Source organism: Thalassophryne amazonica, chromosome 7 (genome assembly GCF_902500255.1).
Source record: "Thalassophryne amazonica chromosome 7, fThaAma1.1, whole genome shotgun sequence".
Lineage (NCBI taxonomy): Eukaryota > Metazoa > Chordata > Actinopteri > Batrachoidiformes > Batrachoididae > Thalassophryne > Thalassophryne amazonica.
The window spans coordinates 26027462-26051650 of NC_047109.1; the positions used below are offsets into that span (position 1 = coordinate 26027462).

At 43.9% G+C, this 24189-nt stretch overlaps 1 protein-coding gene across 1 annotated transcript in view; it reads left to right on the forward strand.

The window, feature by feature from the left end:
• The window catches only part of LOC117513725 (cytochrome b5 reductase 4), a 49476-nt gene extending 38857 nt beyond the window's left edge, over positions 1-10619 (forward strand). Inside the window, exons 14-15 of the mRNA XM_034173962.1 lie at positions 6383-6544; positions 10193-10619. Coding sequence (XP_034029853.1) covers positions 6383-6544; positions 10193-10247 — 217 coding nt within the window. The 3' untranslated portion in view covers positions 10248-10619. The remainder of the gene's footprint in view (positions 1-6382; positions 6545-10192) is intronic.
• The last annotated feature ends 13570 nt before the right edge of the window (positions 10620-24189 follow it).

Sequence of the window (24189 nt, forward strand, 5' to 3'; positions counted from 1 at the left end):
GTTTTTACGTCAGACATGCTTGAACCCTCGTGCGCATGCGTGAGTTTTTCCACGCCTGTCGGTGACGTCATTCGCCTGTGAGCACTCCTTGTGGGAGGAGTCGTCCAGCCCCTCGTCGGAATTCCTTTGTCTGAGAAGTTGCTGAGAGACTGGCGCGTTGTTTGATCAGAATTTTTTCTAAACCTGTGAGACACATCGAAGTGGACACGGTTCGAAAAATTAAGCTGGTTTTCAGTGAAAATTTTAACAGCTGATGAGAGATTTTGAGGTGATTCTGTCGCTTTAAGGACTTTTCACGGTGTGAGACGTCGTGCAGCGCTCTCAGGCAGCGTCATCAGCCTGTTCAAGCTGAAAACCTCCACATTTCAGGCTCTATTGATCCAGGACGTCGTGAGAGAACAGAGAAGTTTCAGAAGAAGTCGGTTTCAGCATTTTATCCGGATATTCCACTGTTAAAGGAGATTTTTTTAATGAAAGACGTGCGGACGGTCCGCGCGTCGGGACGCAGCCGACGCGGTGCGGCGGCACAGGAAAAACACCTCCGTGTTGATAACCATTTGTAAAATCCAGGCGGCTTTTGATGGCTTTCAGTGGAGTGAGTATATGAGAAATTGTTTAACAGGCAGGACATGTTCCAACTTGTCCTTAAGGCTTTCAACAGAGGTGTTTTTCCTGTGGCGGAGCGTCGCGGCGGCTGCGTCCCGACGCGCGGACCCGTCCGCACGTCTTTCATTAAAAAAATCTCCTTTAACAGTGGAATATCCGGATAAAATGCTGAAACCGACTTCTTCTGAAACTTCTCTGTTCTCTCACGACGTCCTGGATCAATAGAGCCTGAAATGTGGATGTTTTCAGCTTGAACAGGCTGACGACGCCGCCTGAGAGCGCAGCGCGACGTCTCGCACCGTGAAAAGTCCTTAAAGCGACAGAATCACCTCAAAATCTCTCATCAGCCGTTAAAATTTTCACTGAAAACCAGCTTAATTTTCGAACCGTGTCCACTTCGATGTGTCTCACAGGTTTAGAAAAAATTTTGATCAAACAACGCGCCAGTCTCTCAGCAACTTCTCAGACAAAGGAATTCCGACGAGGGGCTGGACGACTCCTCCCACAAGGAGTGCTCACAGGCGAATGACGTCACCGACAGGCGTGGAAAAACTCACGCACGCGCACGAGGGTTCAAGCATGTCTGACGTAAAAACATATGAATGAAATCCATATAGTTTTTGAAAAAAATAAAAAGGACCGTAACTTTACTGACAGCCCTCGTATATGTGTATGTATATATATATATATATATATATATATATATATATATATATATATGTGTGTGTGTGTGTGTATATATGTGTGTATATATACACTCAACAAAAATATAAATGCAACACTTTTGGTTTTGCTCCCATTTTGTATGAGATGAACTCAAAGATCTAAAACTTTTTCCACATACACAATATCACCATTTCCCTCAAATATTGTTCACAAACCAGTCTAAATCTGTGATAGTGAGCACTTCTCCTTTGCTGAGATAATCCATCCCACCTCACAGGTGTGCCATATCAAGATGCTGATTAGACACCATGATTAGTGCACAGGTGTGCCTTAGACTGTCCACAATAAAGGGCCACTCTGAAAGGTGCAGTTTTATCACACAGCACAATGCCACAGATGTCGCAAGATTTGAGGGAGCGTGCAATTGGCATGCTGACAGCAGGAATGTCAACCAGAGCTGTTGCTTATGTATTGAATGTTCATTTCTCTACCATAAGCCGTCTCCAAAGGCGTTTCAGAGAATTTGGCAGTACATCCAACCAGCCTCACAACCGCAGACCACGTGTAACCACACCAGCCCAGGACCTCCACATCCAGCATGTTCACCTCCAAGATCGTCTGAGACCAGCCACTCGGACAGCTGCTTGAGCAATCGGTTTGCATAACCAAAGAATTTCTGCACAAACTGTCAGAAACCATCTCAGGGAAGCTCATCTGCATGCTCGTCGTCCTCATCGGGGTCTCGACCTGACTCCAGTTCATCGTCGTAACCGACTTGAGTGGGCAAATGCTCACATTCGCTGGCGTTTGGCACGTTAGAGAGATGTTCTCTTCACGGATGAATCCCGGTTCACACTGTCCAGGGCAGATGGCAGACAGCGTGTGTGGCGTCGTGTGGGTGAGTGGTTTTCTGATGTCAATGTTGTGGAGCGAGTGGCCCATGGTGGTGGTGGGGTTATGGTATGGGCAGGCGTCTGTTATGGATGAAGAACACAGGTGCATTTTATTGATGGCATTTTGAATGCACAGAGATATCGTGAGGAGATCCTGAGGCCCATTGTTGTGCCATACATCCAAGAACATCACCTCATGTTGCAGCAGGATAATGCACGGCCCCATGTTGCAAGGATCTGTACACAATTCTTGGAAGCTGAAAATGTCCCAGTTCTTGCATGGCCGGCATACTCACCGGACATGTCACCCATTGAGCATGTTTGGGATGCTCTGGACCGGCGTATACGACAGCGTGTACCAGTTCCTGCCAATATCCAGCAACTTCGCACAGCCATTGAAGAGGAGTCGACCAACATTCCACAGGCCACAATTGACAACCTGATCAACTCTATGCGAAGGAGATGTGTTGCACTGCATGAGGCAAATGGTGGTCACACCAGATACTGACTGGTATCCCCCCCCAATAAAACAAAACTGCACCTTTCAGAGTGGCCTTTTATTGTGGGCAGTCTAAGGCACACCTGTGCACTAATCATGGTGTCTAATCAGCATCTTGATATGGCACACCTGTGAGGTGGGATGGATTATCTCAGCAAAGGAGAAGTGCTCACTATCACAGATTTAGACTGGTTTGTGAACAATATTTGAGGGAAATGGTGATATTGTGTATGTGGAAAAAGTTTCAGATCTTTGAGTTCATCTCATACAAAATGGGAGCAAAACCAAAAGTGTTGCGTTTATATTTTTTTTGAGTGTATGTACGTACGAGGTCTGTCAATAAAGTAATGGTCCTTTTTATTTTTTTCAAAAACTATATGGATTTCATTCATATGTTTTTACGTCAGACATGCTTGAACCCTCGTGCGCATGCGTAAGTTTTTCCACGCCTGTCGGTGACGTCATTCGCCTGTGAGCACTCCTTGTGGGAGGAGTCGTCCAGCCCCTCGTCGGAATTCCTTTGTCTGAGAAGTTGCTGAGAGACTGGCGCGTTGTTTGATCAAAATTTTTTCTAAACCTGTGAGACACATCGAAGTGGACACGGTTCGAAAAATTAAGCTGGTTTTCAGTGAAAATTTTAACGTCTGATGAGAGATTTTGAGGTGAGACTGTCGCTTTAAGGACTTTTCACGGTGCAAGACGTCGCGCAGCGCTCTCAGGCGGCGTCATCAGCCTGTTCAAGCTGAAAACCTCCACATTTCAGGCTCTATTGATCCAGGACGTCGTGAGAGAACAGAGAAGTTTCAGAAGAAGTCGGTTTCAGCATTTTATCCGGATATTCCACTGTTAAAGGAGATTTTTTTTAATGAAAGACGTGTGGACGGGTCCGCGCGTCGGGACGCAGCCGCCGCGACGCTCCGCCACAGGAAAAACACCTCTGTTGAAAGCCTTAAGGACAAGTTGGAACATGTCCTGCCTGTTAAACAATTTCTCATATACTCAATCCACTGAAAGCCATCAAAAGCCGCCAGGATTTTACAAATGGTTATCAACACGGAGGTGTTTTTCCTGTGCCGCCGCACCGCGTCGGCTGCGTCCCGACGCGCGGATCCGTCCGCACGTCTTTCATTAAAAAAATCTCCTTTAACAGTGGAATATCAGGATAAAATGCTGAAACCGACTTCTTCTGAAACTTCTCTGTTCTCTCATGACGTCCTGGATCAATAGAGCCTGAAATGTGGAGGTTTTAAGCTTGAACAGGCTGATGACGCCGCCTGAGAGCGCTGCGCGACGTCTCGCACCGTGGGAAGTCCTTAAAGCGACAGTCTCACCTCAAAATCTCTCATCAGCCGTTAAAATTTTCACTGAAAACCAGCTTAATTTTTCGAACCGTGTCCACTTCGATGTGTCTCACAGGTTTAGAAAAAATTTTGATCAAACAACGCGCCAGTCTCTCAGCAACTTCTCAGACAAAGCATCCCAAACATGCTCAATGGGTGACATGTCCGGTGAGTATGCCGGCCATGCAAGAACTGGGACATTTTCAGCTTCCAAGAATTGTGTACAGATCCTTGCAACATGGGGCCGTGCATTATCCTGCTGCGAAGAAGAAGTTGCAGCTTCTTGACTGGCCGCCAAGCGGTAAACTTCCATGGCATATTTTGACCCCCACCTGACAGTCAAATATCTTACATTTCCTTGAATGGCCGCTGGAGGCTGGCTACAAAACATGTATTTCTCCTCAATCAATGGCAGCATCCCAAAGCACTCACAGGAGACCGCCTGCCTCCTCCGCTCATGCAAAAAAGGAGGCAGCCAATCAGCAGTGAGTTAGTCCATATCTTTGGGTGGGAGCTTCTTAGTGAGCACTTCTGATTGGCTCACACAGAATCAAGACAGGCTGGTTCCCGCCTCCGTCTTTGCAACTGTGCATGTTTTTTTTTTTTTGCCACATAAAATTCCATTCATAAATCGTTTTTAGCCCTGCGTTTTTTCACTAACATGCAAAATTAGAACAGCAAAATAATAAATAAATATCCTAACTGTCTGTGTGTCATGTCAGTTCCAAGCACATTTTTTTCTTTGTTAAAAATAAATCACTGCACTAAATGGCAGACTTAAGAAAACTAAAGTAAAAAAAAAACCAACAAAATTAAGTAACTCTGCTAGAGTGTCGCTTCTGGGACACTTTTGGGTCTTCCAAGACCAAGAATCAACAGAAGAAAGTTCATTTGTAGTTCTAAACACATTTAGGATGTTTTCTGCTCACTTTTTGTTCCTCCCATGACGTTATTCCTCTCTCCTACAACATCAATAACAATTACATGCATATGACCAATTATGCAAATTAAGTGATGAGATCATTTAGCAACTTTTAGCAACTTTTAGGACAGCCAATAGCGTCTTTCCTTACTCAGGAGTTAGCAACAGTGTCCTTGTAGCCTCCGACCATATCTTAGAGTCCTTTGTTTCTGTGTCTCGGAGTATTTCATTAGAAACACCTGGAATAATCTGGCTTGATGTTTGGTGAAACGTCCTAACGGATCATCTAAGATGTCTCTGTTGCGGTATTCACGCTGAGTGAAATTCTGGTCTTATTTAAATGCTGTATGCTAACAGTGTTAGCACTTTTACCAGCTGTCGGTAACCTGATCTGTTGGGTCTACTTAATGTACAAGTACTAAGAATATAAGTGGCGCATAACTTTTACTGTCCACACCAAAGAAACAACAAACTGCTGCAGCACATTTGTCTCATGGAAACACCACTGAATATTTATGGGCCAGCTGTCTCTATTAGGCCTCTTGTTTGTACCATTTTATATGGTTTAAAATCAAAGCAATGCAAAGCAAAAAAAAAAAAACAAAAAAAAAAAACACTGAGGTACTTGGAATTGTGTCATTACATAGTTTGTCCAACTGAGGGCACTCCAACTGGATTCTGTGACTCTTGACCCCTTAGTCACATTAGCTACAAGAGACAGACACAAAGCAACCAGCTGCCACTCATTTTCAATTAGAGTGCACATTTTATAGTGACAGCAGAAAGTGGTCGTTGTACCGTGAGCGAGGCAGGGCCAAAATAGACAAGAAGTCTACTATATGTACATGCTGAGCGATGTAACATGGTGACTCCAAATCCAAGTGAAGTCAGCGTGATGTACGTTGGTTGGTTGTTGATTAAAGCTCATGTTTAAAACGGTAAAACATTAAGGCTCAATTACATCAAAAGTGCAGTATGGAGCATATCAATGAATAAAAAACTGTCAAAATCATGGAAAATAAACAAAAAACTAAGAAATGGAGTAAAACTGATCACAGTTTAAGACTTTTTGTTTTGTTTTGTTTTTTTAACTCCCTGTTTTTGGTATGGACCTACAAAAATCCATATTGGTTGAGTCCTAATAAAAACAAAACACATCTTGGAGTAATTTCATATACATACATACATATATGAGAGAGAGAGAGACTCTGCTCAAAATAATTCAGGGAACACAGTCAAAAATGTGTGTGAAATATTTATCTCTGTACATCTTATTGACATTTGGTGTAAAACTAATCCCCAGAGATGGTACCAAGGCACCATTAGGTCTATCTCAGGTCCAGTTGCTTATCAGTGGTTCTGTAATGAGCTGGATGATGCGTTGCGACTCACGGTGTGGGGATGATTTCAGCATGTGGTGTCCAAACTGAGACTTATCCACTTTGTTGCGTTTCAGGTTTCAGGTGGAGTATGTCCTGTCAGAAGCCTCTGACAGCTGGGCGGGCTTGAAAGGCCGTGTGGACCAGTCCATGATGGAGGACTTCCTCATCAGACCAGACGGGTCCAAATGCTTCGTGTGCGTGTGTGGACCTGCTGGCTTCACAGAGTTAATACTATGGTGTGTAATACTTCACTTTCTTTGAAGAAGACAGCCTGTTAAACAAAAAGAATTCAGACATGAACACATCGAGCCTTTACTCTGTCTCACCTGCATGTTTGCTTGGCCACAGGTCCTTCACAGCTCCAGTCAGACATCATGATCCAGACATGAGTTTGTGTTTAACCCTCTGGAATCCAGGGTATAATTGGCCGTTTTTGACTACTTTTGGTTTTACCTTTTATAAGTTACCTGGCCTTGCTTGGTGTCTTTATTTTCAGCACAACCTCACCTGTGTGACTTTACAGTTTTTCATTCATTCTGACCTACTGTATTAACACAGTGAACCTAAAATCACAAAAAAACATAAAATCCAAGTCGAAAAAAGTCTGAGTTTTTTTGACTGTGAAAACCACAAACTTGTTTAACGAACCATTTTCATAACTTAAAATGTAAATATAAATTGTAAATTTCAAAAACATATGTACAAATGTAGAAAAAAAACAAAGTTAAATACAACTATTTACATAAATACAGGAAATGCTTCAGGTGTTTTTTGTACAATTATTTACAAAACAATCAGATATCACAATAAGATTTAGAATGTAAATACACTCAACAAAAATATAAACGCAACACTTTTGGTTTTGCTCCCATTTTGTATGAGATGAACTCAAAGATCTAAAACTTTTTCCACATACACAATATCACCATTTCCCTCAAATATTGTTCACAAACCAGTCTAAATCTGTGATAGTGAGCACTTCTCCTTTGCTGAGGTAATCCATCCCACCTCACAGGTGTGCCATATCAAGATGCTGATTAGACACCATGATTAGTGCACAGGTGTGCAGAGATACCGTGACGAGATCCTGAGGCCCATTGTTGTGCCATACATCCAAGAACATCACCTCATGTTGCAGCAGGATAATGCACGGCCCCATGTTGCAAGGATCTGTACACAATTCTTGGAAGCTGAAAATGTCCCAGTTCTTGCATGGCCGGCATACTCACCAGACATGTCACCCATTGAGCATGTTTGGGATGCTCTGGACCGGCGTATACGACAGCGTGTACCACTTCCTGCCAATATCCAGCAACTTCACACAGCCATTGAAGAGGAGTGGACCAACATTCCACAGGCCACAATTGACAACCTGATCAACTCTATGTGAAGGAGATGTGTTGCACTGCATGAGGCAAATGGTGGTCACACCAGATACTGACTGGTATCCCCCCCCCAATAAAACAAAACTGCACCTTTCAGAGTGGCCTTTTATTGTGGGCAGTCTAAGGCACACCTGTGCACTAATCATGGTGTCTAATCAGCATCTTGATATGGCACACCTGTGAGGTGGGATGGATTATCTCAGCAAAGGAGAAGTGCTCACTATCACAGATTTAGACTGGTTTGTGAACAATATTTGAGGGAAATGGTGATATTGTGTATGTGGAAAAAGTTTTAGATCTTTGAGTTCATCTCATACAAAATGGGAGCAAAACCAAAAGTGTTGCGTTTATATTTTTGTTGAGTGTATAAATTGTACATTTCAAAAACATATATTGCAGGAAATGCTCATGCTAAACTATTTACAAAACAGTCAGATGTCAAAATAAGATGCAAGACAAATTATTTGTGCCACTCAACAAAAAAAAACAATTCCTGTCCAACACAACACGGAGGGGCACATCACAGGCCTGACACTTCCACAGTGTGTCACGGTGTGTAGGACAGGGAATGTCTTTCACCGTCCATTCTTCCCATCCTTCACCCTTCTCTGCACTGTCTCACCCCAAAACGCATGATGGATTGTGGAGCACACAGACACCTCCCGTGTGTCCATCCACTTTACACCACAGGCCCCTCTCTTATCCATCTTATAGATCTTTCAGATTTTTTTGTGAGAGCATTTGCCCTCTCTCTGGGGCATCCTCGTCTTCTCCCTGTATGTGCCACATGCCCCAAATGTCATGTTAGCCAGGTCCATGAACAGTTTGTGACTCGTGTAAAAATTGTCCGTGTAAATGTGGTACCCAGTACCAAGCGAGGATGGCTGGATCAGGTTCATGACCACATTGTATGACAGTCCTTGCTCACTTGTGGTCACAGTCTTGCCAGTGTAAATGTGAACTTGAGTGTGTAGCCATTACTTGAAACAGCCGACGCAAAAAGTTTCATGCCCCATTTTGTTGGCTTGTCCTTCAAATATTGAGTCCAGTTTTTGCCTTCGTTGGCACCATTCTTTCATCCACTGCCAGCTCTCTCCTCAGGTGGTCATAAGTCTGACAGGCACTGAGGATGTCATCATAAAGAGGCCTGACTCAAAACAGTTTGTCATGACCTGGTGTTTCCTTTTTTTCTGTCATTTTCTACATGCTCTTCTGGATCACTTAGGTGGATGTTCCAGAATATTGATATTAATCTGTCTCTGGACATTACTTTCGCTGGAAAGGGCACAGACAAAATATTGTTTTGTTTCCAGTAGTCCTGGAGACTTGGCAGTGACACCAACAACATGTACAGTATATCAGAAGTCCAAAAAATTTGTATAGACCTTCCATTTCAAAGTCTGTCCAGTTGTATTTTTTCCCTAATGCCTTGTTTTTTACAGCAGTTTTATTGGTATTGTGGTGCAAATTATTCAAATTTTATCAGTTGAAAAAACAAAAGAAAAAGGTCTTTTGGACTTTGGGTGGAATGAGTATCAACCTGGACTCCTGGTGTTCTCCCAGGCTAAAATCTGCTTACTGTTGGAGCAGTAATGTTGGAGCTGTTGGATCAGATTCTGGAAACAGAAGCGTTTGCACTGACCCTGTGTTCAGATCTTTGTGCGCACCTTGGTGGCTCCACCTGGTTTGGTTGCTCCTCCAGAACAAAAGAAGGATCACCTCTTTCAGCACCAGAGTCCTCACTGTCTGTTTCAGACTGACAACGCGCTGCGCATGCCGTCTTCCTCCAGTTCAAAAAATAACTGAAGTGCTTGCTCCACATTCATAAAACGCCTCATTTTTACAAAAAAAAAAAACAACAGCAAAACACTAACCATACACGCTTTCCACCAGTAATAAAGAGAAAGTGACCACACAATCAGACCCATGTGGGGTGGGTGGGCTGTGATCAAACACAGGTGGGGTTACTGACTTCTGATTGGTGGAAAATTCACAAGCCAGCCAACTAATGAGGAAGGAGTCATATTTCTTCCCACCGCTGTCACTGCTGCAATCGAGAAGGAAATTATCCTTTTGGCTGCGTGTGTGTACAATAATGACAATAATATTCATGAAAACGCATGGCGTAAAAAATACTCTTAAGTCAAGTTATAGTACTATGCCTATTAACAAAATTTAAAAAGTGCTATAAAGGTTGAAGTCTCCACGTTCAACACACATTTAAAGGGAGCCTCAGAGTGCAGCAGATTTACGTCCGTTTAATTATGTCGTGTGACTTTTTACGCGAGGGCGTGTCATGTCATTCGACTCCAGAGGGTTAAGCTTGTAAATTCTTGTTACACAAAACATATGTTTTCCTGGTTGAGTGGACTCACAGATGTCTGAGCCTGTTCTGTTCTGTGTTTGTTTGAAATCAGCTGTATCATTCTCAGCTGTTCACATTGTGCACGTGTTTTCGGTTCCAGTGTGTGTTCAGTGGTGTTTTATTTCATCCTTTAGGTTGGTGAAGCAGCAGGGCTTCAGTGAAGAGGAGGTCCATGTGTTCCTGGGTTGATCGTCTCTGCCTCCAACCCGTCTCACTCTGTGTGTGTGTGTGTGTGTGTGTGTGTGTGTGTGTGTGTGTGTGTGTGTGTGTGTGTGTGTGTGTGTGTGTGTGCGTGTGCGTGTGCGCGCGCACACATGTAAGAGTGGACATGTGAACCTTTCTTTATAAGAAGGGACAAGAACATAGTATTTCTGTGCACCATTGACTTTGTGATGCAAACATTTAAAAATTTGCAAATTGACAGAAAAAAGATCTATTTTCTTCAAAAATGTTTCATATTTGACAGAATGTTGTAAAGGAGTGTAAGATGAGTATAGGCTGTAAATAAATGGACAGTCTGTGGCACTGAGAAAATACCAACAGTAAAGATATGCAACTTTACATGAGACCTGTGGTACATATCAGATCCATTTCTGTAGACCAGAATGTTCTAATTTCATACAATAAGCAGTTGTACCTGCGAGCATGAAGGCGCTGTGACAGATAGGTTGGGTAGGTATGGCATCGATAAAGATGTGGTTACCTTTAGGGGATCAACAATCTTTATGTGACGCTTTTACAGGAAACAGTTATTCTGAACAAATATGGCTCAAGTGTCCCTCTTCAAAGTGGGGGGTATTTTAGGTAGGTTGTCAACATTCAATCTGTTAATTCTATCTGTATTCTGAGGTGCCAAATCAACATGCAGATCCACCTCGGCTCTGCTGTGGCGACCTCGAGTGAAAACAAGGGAGCAGCTGAAGGGACTTAATATTCTGGGGTGCCAAATTCACCTAAGATACTTTCAATAACCAACATAGCAGCATCATCCTGGAAATGTCAAAATGACCACAAACATGTTTGGAAATCTTAAAGGAGCAGGTAGCTCAGTGAGATAAGGAGTTGGACTCCATTCCAGACAAGCTACCCGTCTCTGTCCTTGGACAAGACTGCATCTTCACTGTTAAATTCTGAGATGATTTAAATAAATTGTTGGTGGGTGTCAGCAAAATAAAATGTGTGTGTGTGTGTGTGTATATATATATATATATATATATACACACACACACACACACACACAGTGAGGTAAAAAAGTGTTAGTCTCTGATTGTGCAAGTTCTCCTACTTAGAAAGATGAAAAGAGAGAGGTCTGTAATTTTCATCATAGGTACACTTCAACTATGAGTAGGGAGGGGTGTTATTTTAAAACATTTGGAAAGCTATAAATGTATGCATGGAATATGGAAATATACATGGAATAAACCATAGCAGGATCAATTTTGGTTCATTTGGTTCCAAAAACCATATGGACGGAACCAGTGAAGATATCAGGTTCAAAAATATCGACGAAAATGTCATATCTTGAGAACCGCTGCACCTGGAGACTTGAAATTTGGCTCCAAATGTTGCTTGACCCCAAGTTTATATTCAACTTCTATAGTAACAATAAGCCTATCTGGTGTTTTTTTTTTAAGAGTAATTGACAAAAAAACTAATTTCAGTACATATGTTATGATCAGCTGTAACAAACAAAATCTATGTAGTTTTTATTTCAGGAACATCAGTTGAGTATAATCATCACATGTAAAGAATGACATGGCCACAATGAACTAATTATAAGCAACAGAGTGGTTTTCTACGTCAACAGCACATATACGACACATGCGTTACTTGAAATTTTCAAACGCTCCGTCCATATGGGTTTTTGGAACCAAATGACCCAAAATGTATCCTGCTATGGTTTATTCCGTATATATTTTCATATTCCATGCAAACATTTATAGATTTCCAAATTTTTTTGAAATAACACCTCTCCCTACTACGAGAGACAAAATGAGGGAAAAAAAAATCCAGGAAATCACATTGTATGATTTTTTTAAGAATTTATTCGTAAATTATGGTGGAAAATAAGTATTTGGTCAATAACAAAAATTCAACTCAATACTTTGTAACATAATCTTTGTTGGCAATGACAGAGGTCAAACGTTTCCTGTAAGTCTTCACCAGGTTTGCACACACTGTAGCTGGTATTTTGGCCCATTCTTCCATGTAGATCTCCTCTAGAGCAGTGATGTTTTGGGGCTGTCACTGGGCAGCATGGACTTTAAACACCCTCCACAAATTTTCTATGGGGTTGAGGTCTGGAGACTGGCTAGGCCACTTCAGGACCTTGAAATCCTTTTTACGGAGCCACTCCTTAGTTGCCTGCACGGTGTGTTTTGGATCATTGTCATGCTGGAAGACCCAGCCACGTTGCATCTTCATTCAGTTCCAACCACACAACCAAAAGTCATTCCAAAAGAAAACATAACAAATGTAACAAAACTCCTGAATGAAAGGGGGTAGAAAGAAGCAAACTTATATAATCTACCCCTTTATACAGAAGATTAATTTACAAGTTAAACAATAATCACATTATTAACATTACAATCAGAAAAAAACGGAAAGAAAATTTTTTTTTTCTTTTCTTCCTTTCCTCCTCTTTCTTTTTTCCTTCCTTTTCCCTTTTTTCTCCCTTTCTCCTTGCTATGTTTTATCCGGGACGTCCTCTGACTAGCACAGGAATTGCGGAAGATGTGGACATCAGCACTTTTTCGGCACATTGAGACAGACGTGCGGAGGAATTCCGCGTGTCGCGGTGGAGCCGCATGGCGCAAAGCAACGTCGTGATGAAGCCTCACAGGACATGTTCTGGCATGTCCAGGCTCATCCACAATTTCTCGGTTAGTCACACGACTGAAAACCCAGCGAGAGCCGTCTGAAAGCCATCTCAAAGCCGTCCTGTGAGACCAACACGGAGGTGGTTTTGTGCCACGCCATGAATGGCTCCATGGTGCATCCGTCCGCTTTTCTTTCCATGAAAAAAACTCCTGTAACAGTGGAATGTGCCGAAAAAGTACTGATGTCCACGTCTCCTGCACGGAGGTGGTTTTGTGCCACGCCATGAATGGCTCCGTGGCGCATCCGTCCACTTTTCTTTCCATGAAAAAAACTCCTGTAACAGTGGAATGTGCCGAAAAAGTACTGATGTCCACGTCTCCTGCCATGTTTGTGTAAGTCAGACGACGTCCCGGATCAACAAAGCCTTCACGTTGGAAATGATCTGGTTGTTTCAGCGGGTTTTGAGCCTGTCGATCGGCGCTCGGAGCGCGGCAAGCTCTCAGCAGCTGTGGGCGGTCTTTAAACCGGCTGGAGCACTCCTTAATCTGTGTAATCCACATAAAATCGTCCCTGAAAGCCATTTGAATTTTCCGAATGGTGTCCACCTGGAGGTCTCTCACAGTTTCTGGAAAAAATTGATGCAGCAAAGCTCCAAATCGTTGAGACATTTATTTGCAATAAAAATCTGACGAGAGGGGTGGACCACTGCTCACACAAAGCCTGCTCACAGGCGAATGACGCAACTGACAGGCGTGAAAAAACTCACGCATGCGCACAAAGGTTCAAGCTTGGCTGATGCAGTCACACGTGATTCAAATCCATATGGTTTTTGAAAAAAATAAAAAGGTCGGATACTTTTCTAACAGACCTCGTACATGTGGTTTCATTGTTACAACATCAGGTCGTATTTCTGAATCATATTAATTTTAACTGCCTTTTTAAATATATTGCTTGATTTAGCTTCTTTAATTTCCTTGTTCAGATTATTCCATAAACTGAGTCCCTGTGAGGCTGTGGATAGGTGTCTTTTATACAGCTAACAAGTTCCAACAGATGCCATTAAGTAACAGGTGGAGGACAGAAGAGCTTCTTGAAGAAGTCTTGCTTGTTTGTGGGTGACCAAATACTTATTTTCCACCATAATTTACAAATAAATTCTTAAAAAATCCTACAATGTGATTTCTTGGATTTTTTTCTCATTTTGTCTCTCACAGTTGAAGTATACCTACAGTAGTGTTCAGAATAATAGTAGTGCTATATGACTAAAAAGATTAATGCAGGTTTTGAGTATTGTTACATGGGAAATAAGGTACCAGTAGATTCTCAGAAATCCAACAAGACCAAGTATTCATGATATGCACACTCTTAAGGCTATGAAATTGAGCTATTAGTAAAAAAAAAAAATGTAGAAAAGGGGGTGTTCACAATAATAGTAGCATTGTTGTGTGGGCCGCCAGAAGAGGAGGTACTGCTGGCCCACCACCAGAGGGCGCCCTGTCTGAAGTGCGGGCTTCAGGCACTGGAGGGCGCTGCCACCTTCCAAGAGCGGCCGGGTTGACAGCTGTTACTCATCGGCTATGACAGCTGTCACCAATCATCTGCGCCTCACCCCGCATAAAAGCAGGACGACACCTCCACCACGTCGCCGAGATATCGTTCTTCCAAGGAGGTAATACTCTCAGGCTGAGAATTCCTAAAAGTTTGTGGATACATTGTTTGCAGCTGTCTTCCTGAAGGACAGGCGTATGCTGCGACTGCTTCGCTCTGCATTCCACCAGATAAGTAATTAGACAGGAGCTGCACGAGCGTGTGATTAGAGGTGGAGGTGGAATAACCACCATCCTTGTTACGGGGTGCACACACACCCACACCTGACTCTGTTTGCTCTTCGCCAGCAGTACCAGATCCGACACACGGAGACGGTGGCTACCTGGGGAACTCGGGACCTGGCGGCTCCAGTATCCTCCTGGTTCGGTGGCGGAGGAAATCGTGTGGTTCCGGTTCTTCTCCAGACGGACGTCTCCTATCGTCGAGCCTGCCCACACGACACCTTTATTAATTGACCTTGTATTCATTCTATAATCTGCTGTGTGTAGTTGTGGCATTCACAACAGTAAAGTGTTCAAATTTAACTTCTCCTATTGTCCGTTCATTTGCGCCCCCTGTTGTGGGTCCGTGTCACTACACTTTCACAACAGGATATCTCGGCCAGCGTCATGGACTCCGAGGGGCGTCACCCATCTGTTGGACAGCCAATGGGAGAGCAGGGTGCACAGGCGTCTGCAGGAGGCGTGATTGGTGAGTTGCAGCACATCCTCACCGCCTTTACGGCTCGGTTGGATCAGATGACCGAGCAAAACATCCTCCTGAACCGCAGGGTGGAGGCTCTCTCCGCACAGGTGGCAGCGAGCACTCAGGGCACTGCTGCAGCTCCTCCTCCTGCCGACGCTGTGCAGGATATAAATGTTCCACTGGTCGTTCAACAACCCCTCCCACCATCCCCTGAAGCATACATATGCCCCCCAGAGCCGTACGGCGGTTGTGTGGAGACGGGCGCGGACTTTCTTATGCAGTGTTCGCTCGTCTTTGCACAACGTCCCGTCATGTACGCGTCTGATGCTAGTAAAGTAGCTTATGTGATTAATCTGCTTCGAGGAGAGGCACGCGCTTGGGCTACGGCACTTTGGGAGCAAAATTCACGGCTCCTTCATACGTACACTGGGTTTGTGAGGGAGTTTAAGACCGTGTTTGATCACCCTAACGGGAGAGACCGCTTCAACTGTGCTGCTGTCAATGAGACAGGGACGCCGGAGCGCAGCCGCTTATGCAGTCGACTTCCGCATTGCGGCTGCGAGGTCTGGCTGGAATAACGCTGCGCTCCGCGCCGCCTTCGTAAACGGACTGTCGTCGGTCCTGAAGGAGCACCTGGTGGCCAAGGACGAACCACGGGAATTAGATGGGCTTATCGACCTCGTTATACGGTTAGACAATCGGTTGGAGGAACGCCGTCGGGAACGAGACGAGGGGCGTGGCCGGATACGCGCCGTCCCTCTTCCTTCCGGGTCCGAAAAAGGTCTGCCCTTCCCACGCTCCATGGCCTCTACGCCCCGTGTGGCTACAGCTCCCCCTGCTGACGAAGCTATGGACACGAGCAGGGCCACATTCAGACCACCGAATAGACAGAGGAGGCTTCCCCGCGGGGCGTGTTTTGTTTGCGGCTCAATTAAGCATCAATTGAGAGACTGCCCCGAACGGTTAAACACCAATGCCCGCCCCTAGAAACTGGGCTTAGGGTGGGCCAAGAAATTCACGTGGGACATACACATATTTCCACACGACTCCCAGTTACAATCCTTAGCGGGGATTTAACCCTTCAGGCCCCAGCACTGGTAGACACAGGGTCAGAAGGGAATCTGCTAGACAGCAGATGGGCCAGGGAGGTAGGGCTCCCTCTGGTGGCGCTTCCTTCGCCACTGCAGGTGCAAGCACTAGATGGCACCCTACTCCCTTTAATCACACACAGGACACTACCAGTAACTCTGGTGGTGTCAGGGAATCATCGGGAGGAGATGGAGTTTTTTGTGACTCCCTCTACCTCCCATGTGATTCTGGGGTTCCCATGGATGTTAAAACACAATCCCCGGATTGATTGGCCGTCCGGGGTGGTGGTTCAGTGGAGCGAGACCTGCCATCGGGTGTGCTTAGGATCCTCGGTCCCTCCCGGTTCCCAGGCTAAGGAGCAGGTCAAAGTCCCTCCCAATCTGTCAGCGGTGCCGGTTGAGTACCACGATCTTGCTGACGTTTTCAGCAAGGATCTGGCACTCACCCTTCCCCCGCACCGTCCGTACGATTGTGCCATCGATTTGATTCCAGGCGTGGAGTTCCCGTCCAGCAGGCTGTACAACTCTCACGACCTGAGCGCGAATCGATGGAGACCTACATCCGGGACTCCTTAGCTGCCGGGCTGATCCGGAACTCCACCTCCCCGATGGGAGCAGGTTTCTTTTTTGTGGGCAAGAAAGATGGCGGACTTCGTCCATGCATTGATTATCGGGGGCTGAACGAGATCACGGTTCGCGACCGATACCCGTTGCCTTTGTTAGATTCATATATATATATATATATATATATATATATATATATATATATATATATATATATATATATATATATGCAGAGTAAAAGATGGGTGCTTTACTGATGGACCAGTTTATTGTGATATTTGGTGCAAAGGCTGAGCCTGACCTGGTATAACCTCTATGTTGAGATACAACCCCAAACCAGAAAAATGGAATGCAAATTTAAAAAATAAAAATGTAATTCTTACATTTACTTTGACTTCTATTTCATTGCATTATGAACTGAAGATGTTTTCCATGTTCATTTCATTTAATATACATCCATTCCTGCATGTAATAACTGCAACATATTACAAAAAAGTTGGGACACCACAGCATTTATCACGGTGACCTTTCCTTTTCCACAACCCTTAAAAGACATGTTTCATTGAGGATAACAAGTGATGCAGCATTTCAGGTCTTAGTTTGTCCAATTCTTCCTTCACATGTTAGCCTGTGCAACAGTTAGGGGTCGTAATTTTTTCTTTAATTTAAAAATTCTTCATACATTCTCTATTGGGGACAGGTCAGGACTGCAGGTACACCAGTCCAGCACCTGTTCCCTCTTCTTATGCAGTTGTGCCTTTGTAATGTGTGCAGAATGTGGTTTTGTATTGTCTTGATCAAAAACACATGGATCTCCCTGTAAAAGATGTAGTCTTGAAGGCAGCATATGTTGCTCTAAAATCTCAGTGTACTTTTCTGCATTTATGCTGCCATCACAGGAGTCTAAATTACCTTTGCCTAGGGCACTGACACAGCCCCGTGACAGACTCTGGCTTTTGGACTTGTCTAGCTGGTCCTTTTCATCTCTGGTTGGTGTAAACCTTGTCAGTTTTCTTCCTGCAAACATGCCTTAAGGTGTTTAACAGTGTGAGGTCATTGTTGCTTGCCTTTTTCATTTCAAAATGCTCCACAAATTCTCTAATATAACTAAGGCAAAGCCTTGGCCCGAACATTGATGTAGGTTGATGTAAATATATCATGTCGATTTTATTATAATACACTGTTAGATATATATGAATATAGTAACCAAAAACAGGAAGACAAAATGACAGTGAACCAATGATAAAGATTTTAAATCGTTATGTGGTGTCTTTTATTGTTTACAGGGCGGTGTCAGAACGCTCAGGAATATTGACCTCGTAATCAGGTGGTTGATACGGCCAGGCATCGGCATATGGCGATTGGCGGACATCATATTGTGGTTCCTGCTCAAAATCATCGGTTGACCATGGTTGGAAATAGGTAGTTTCTCGATGGAGATCTCGCTGTATGACATTACATTGGACAAAGGCGTTGGAGACTAATTGTACAATCATGGAACGGAGGCAATGCTCTACGCAGCAAAATAAGAGTGCAAAAACTGCAACAATGATCAATAGAGGGGTCAAAGCTCGTAGAAGAAGTTGCCACCAACTTCCTGATGTAAACCATGACCAGAAACTCCAGCTAGGTGATGACATTGTTGCTTGGACAGAGTCACGGACCTTTGTCATCTCTTGTAGGGCTCAGGTGATGGCACCTCCATCAGCTGTGTTGTCCGGGATAAAGGTGCAGCACGCTGTGCCCACCAAAGCACACACTCCACCGGAGGGTGCGGTCAGCTGATCAAGAACCATATGTTTTTGTAATACCATCAGTCGCAAAGCCCTAATTTCTTTGGCGGTTGCGTTGGCCATCTCGAGTGTGGAGTTCATGAATTGCAAAAACTTCCAGAGACACCACTATACTGTGAATCCCCTTTGTAGTCAGACTTCCCCTTTACTCGTTTGTGGTTATAGGCACACGCTGCAGTTTACAGTGACTTAGATGTATCCATGACGGTCTTTCAGCGATCTTCACGGCTGTTGGTGTGGTCAGCAACACTTGGAACGGGCCTTCCCACCGTGGGCTGGACCAGTTTTTCCTTTTTATGACCTTGATAAACACGTAGTCTCCTGGCTTCACCATTTTGGTATCCAGGTCCAGACATTCAGGCCAGGGTCGTCTTGTTTCAGCCATGGTTTTCCTGAGCCTGGACTTGATAGTCAAATTAGCTCGTTCCACGAGTCCTGCACTTTGTGGGTGATATGCACAATGATGTTTTAACTGAATGCCCAATGTTTGTGTCAGGTGTTGTATCATGGTGTTGACAAAGTGTGCTCCATTATCGCTGTAAATTTTTTCAGGTATTCCATATACAGGAATAATCACTTTACACAGTGCCTTTGCAACTGTCAGGGCATCTGCATGTTTTGCAGGAACAATTTCAACCCATTTGGAGAATGCATCAATCAAAACCAGGCAGTATTTGTATGGACCACTCTGATTCCGCTCAATGAAGTCCATGTGTACTACCTGCAATGGGTTTTGAGGCGCAGGAAAATGGCCCCGTTTTGGTTTCAGGTTGCCTTGTGGGTTGTTTTTTATGCAGATCAAACATTTCTTGCAGTACGTTTGTGCATAAACATTGAATCCAAAAGTTGAAAAAACGCGATTTACTTGTGATACCATCCCTCCTGTTGACACATGGCTCTGCCCATGTGTAACCATAGCAGCGGTATCAAACAAGGATTTTGGCAGGATAGGTTTGTCCTGGTAAATGTACAAATCATCACGAAGGAGAGCACCTTTTGTCAACCATGAATGTTTTTCATTGTGTGAGGCGTCATCTTGGCGTGATTTGAGTACATCAAGGTCAATGAATGGTGTGGATGTTAGGGTACTAGAGTAGATGTTAGAAACACCAAGATGGCCAGTATCAGCTTCTTTTGCAACAAAGAGTTTGCCATTGGAGACATAATCAATACCCTTGGTGTGTGCTGCACATTTGCAAAGTGCAAGAGCAGAAGGTAGAGTGATGGCATGCAGTAAATCAGTTAAAAGTTTGGCATGTGTCACAGGCTTGCCTGTGGAGGTAACCATGCCACGGCATTCCCATTGCTTAGCAAAGAAATGTACAGCAGAAAAGGCATACTGACTATCAGTGTAGATAGTGACTGGTTGTCCTTGTGCAAGTGTGCAGGCTCTTGTAAGTGCAATCAGTTATGCAGCTTGTGCAGATATGTGTGACAGCAGCTGACGTGCTTCAACAATGTGGTCAGGCAATTTCACAACAGCATATCCTGCTTTCGTTTCTCCTTTTTCATCTTTGAAACAAGAGCCATCAACAAAAAATGTTTCACCTTCTTGCAGAGGGACATCAGTAAGATCTGGTCGGGGAAGTTGCAATTGAGTGGTTTCAGCCACACAGTCATGTGGTTCACCACAGTCAGCTGTTGGCAACAAGCTGGCTGGGTTCAAAGTAGAACATCTTTCAATTGTGATATGGGGTTGTGAAAGCAAAGTGGCTGTGTAACTTATTTGTCTGGCTGGGCTCAAAAAGGTTAATTTAGATTGCAGTAGCAGAACGCTAACTACATGTGGGACTTTGAGAATGAGTGGGTGGAACAAATCCATGAACGGCAATAATTACATAAACCCAAAAAAGACATCATTTGTTTCTTCGTTAATGGTTTGGGAGCCTGTTTTATGGCATGTTTGCGTGTGTCTTGCAACCGTTTTCCCTCTGCAGACAACGTGTGACCCAAATAGTTCACTTGTGGTGAGACAAGCTGCAGTTTTGATTGTTTTGGCCAAATGTTGCAAAAGTGAAAGTAGCTTGTTCACATGCAATCTGTGTTTTCCCTGCGACCAGAATGTCGTCAACGTAAACAAGGATCTGTGAGTCAAGCAGTGGATCAAAGGATGACAAACAACGAGTGATGGCCTGAGTGAAAACAGTGGGGCTGTCAGCGTATCCCTGTGGAAGGCATGTGTAGGTGTACTTTTTTCCCTGGAAGTTGAATGTAAACCAAAATTGACTGTCTTTGTGTATTGGAACAGAGAAGAAAGCATTACTTATGTCAGTCACAGAAAAGAATGTGTTATTAGGGCAGAGAGAATTTAGTAGTGTGTGGGGGTCCGGCACTAGAGGGGCTCAGTTTTCCACAGCTGCATTCACTGCCCTTAGATCCTGCACCATTCGCCAATTTTTCCCATCAGCCTTTTTGACTGGGAAAATAGGAGTGTTGCATGGAGAGTCGGGACACTCCACAATTACTCCAGCTTGCAACATTTCTTCAATAACAGGCTTAATTCCTGCTTCTGTTTCTGGTTTCAGTGGATACTGTTTAATACAGGGTCTCCACTGAGATTTTGGTGTGATTTGAACAGGATCTATACAATCAAGTAGCCCCACATCTGTGGGTGAGTGTACCCAAAGTTGTGGTGATACTTTGGAGAGCCATGCTTTTTCCTCAGTTTCTGAGAGGAAAAGAGGAGAAGGATTTAATCAAGTCTTTTCAGAACCAGTTTCATGCACAACTGGATGTACTGATACTGCAGTGTTTAACAGCTATCTGTAAAAGCCTGTAGATGGACTGAAATCCCATTGTGGACACGCAGTTTCCCAATCTGTGGCCAATTGCAGATTCAGGACAATCAGTCCCAAGTCCTGCCACTCAGCCCCAGGTGGTTTGCACAACGAGATGTGTGGGGGATAATGACCCCTAAACATTTTAAAGGCGGTTGGTGACAAATCAACTGCACACACAGCAGTAGCAGACCGATCAGTGTAGAATCGATGAATGTTCTGTGGTCCTGGTGTCATGTTTACAAAATCAGAATCATATCTGGGATCATCAGAGTCAGTGTAATTCAATGTGATGTGCAAATCAAGTGCTAGCATGGAATCATGTGGTGTTTCTTCTGTCACATGGGCCTCTGCCTTGTCAATTAACCATTTGTTGTGTGGGCTGCTGAAGAGAAGGTACTGCTGGACCACCACCAGATGGTGCCCTGCCATGCGGGCACCTTTTTGCCCTGAAGAGGGCGCACTGGCCTGTTGGCCTCTTTTGGCACCACCAGGTGCGCACTGTTAGGCTGTCAGCTGTTTTTCATCGTCATCATCCACACCATAAAAGCCTGGGAGAGACACCATAACTCTGCAGAGTTATCAGCTTACCTCACAGGTAAACCAACTCAGCCTTTTGTGCCGTAGGCACATTCATTGTTACTGAAGTCTTTGCAGTTGTGATTTGTATACTTGCAGCTTGTAGCTGGGTTTGTTGGAAGTTTGGAGGAGCTGGCATCTCCACTCCTCACTTCTTATTTACTAAGTATAACAATTGACACTGCGCGTTTTCAAGTTCTCCTCTGCACTCTGGGAGTAATTGGATTTTTCCCGCAGGAGGATTACTGTGTTTGCTGACTTTTTGCTGGGTGTACACACACCCACGTTAATCTGTTTTTGCTCCTGCCAGCAGTACCGGTCCGACAGCCTTGAACGGTCGTCACCTGGGGTTTCAGGTCTTGGCAGTTCTGGTGGATTGCGGACCTCCGGCTGGCAGTGGGACTACGTGGGTCCCGGCTCTTCTCTGGATAGGCGTCTCCTACCCTCGGGCCTGCCCACGTGTCACCATAATTACTAAATTGGACATTGCATATTTGAACCCTTGTTTGCACCTTTGCATAATAGTGATTTATTCATATCCTATTGACCGCTCATTTACTCCGTGCATTCACTTTCCCAACACCATTCCTGTTGTTCTGGATCAGCAAGATCCAGAGAATATCGCAAAGTAACAGGTGAGGTTGCTAGAACCTGAGGAGGGGTCACATGGACCACCTTCATGCCATCTGTCACAGGTAGGACTCCAATTTTCAAACTTTGCATCAAATCTCTCCCCAACAAATTGGTTGGGCATGTGGGAGCATAAACTACTGGGTTGAACAGCTCCTGATGTGTTATTGGGTCCACGATGTGCACAGGTTTTAGACTTTTTTCTTCATTCACTAACCCATCGGCAGATTTTACCCAGATGGTTTTATCTGAATATGTGCCTTTGTGTGGCATTGAATTTACAACTGTGCGGCATGCACCTGTGTCACAAAGGAATTCCATTTTTTTGCCATTTAAAGTCAGAGTAATCACTGGTTTAAATCTCAGGCCCAGGAGAGAGAAGGCACCGCATATACAACCCCTGGCAAAAATTATGGAATCACCGGCCTCAGAGGATGTTCATTCAGTTGTTTAATTTTGTAGAAAAAAAGCAGATCACAGACATGACACAAAACTAAAGTCATTTCAAATGGCAACTTTCTGGCTTTAAGAAACATTATAAGAAATCAAGAAAAAAAGATTGTGGCAGTCAGTAACGGTTACTTTTTTAGACCAAGCAGAGGAAAAAAATATGGAATCACTCAATTCTGAGGAAAAAATTATGGAATCACCCTGTAAATTTACATCCCCCAAATTAACACCTGCATCAAATCAGATCTGCTCATTGACATTGACCCTATGCCATGACATTGACCCTATGTGTCTTTTTGCAAGGAATGTTTTTGCAGTTTTTGCTCTATGGCAAGATGCATTATCATCTTGAAAAATGATTTCATCATCCCCAAACATCCTTTCAATTGTCCAAAATATCAACATAAATTTGTGCATTTATTGATGATGTAATGACAGCCATCTCCCCAGTGCCTTTACCTGACATGCAGCCCCATATCATCAATGACTGTGGAAATTTACATGTTCTCTTCAGGCAGTCATCTTTATAAATCTCATTGGAAAGGCACCAAACAAAAGTTCCAGCATCATCACCTTGCCCAATGCAGATTCGAGATTCATCACTGAATATGACTTTCATCCAGTCATCCACAGTCCACAATTGCTTTTCCTTAGCCCATTGTAACCTTGTTTTTTTCTGTTTAGGTGTTAATGATGCCTTTCGTTTAGCTTTTCTGTATGTAAATCCCATTTCCTTTAGGCAGTTTCTTACAATTCGGTCACAGACGTTGACTCCAGTTTCCTCCCATTCGTTCCTCATTTGTTTTGTTGTACATTTTTCGATTTTTGAGACATATTGCTTTAAATTTTCTGTCTTGACGCTTGTCTTCCTTGGTCTACCAGTATGTTTGCCTTTAACAACCTTCCCATGTTATTTGTATTTGGTCCAGAGTTTAGACAGCTGACTGTGAACAACCAACATCTTTTGCAACATTGCGTGATGATTTACTCTCTTTTAAGAGTTTGATAATCCTCTCCTTTGTTTCAATTGAAATCTCTCGTGTTGGAGCCATGATTCATGTCAGTCCACTTGGTGCAACAGCTCTCCAAGGTGTGTTCACTCCTTTTTAGATGCAGACTAACGAGCAGATCTGATATG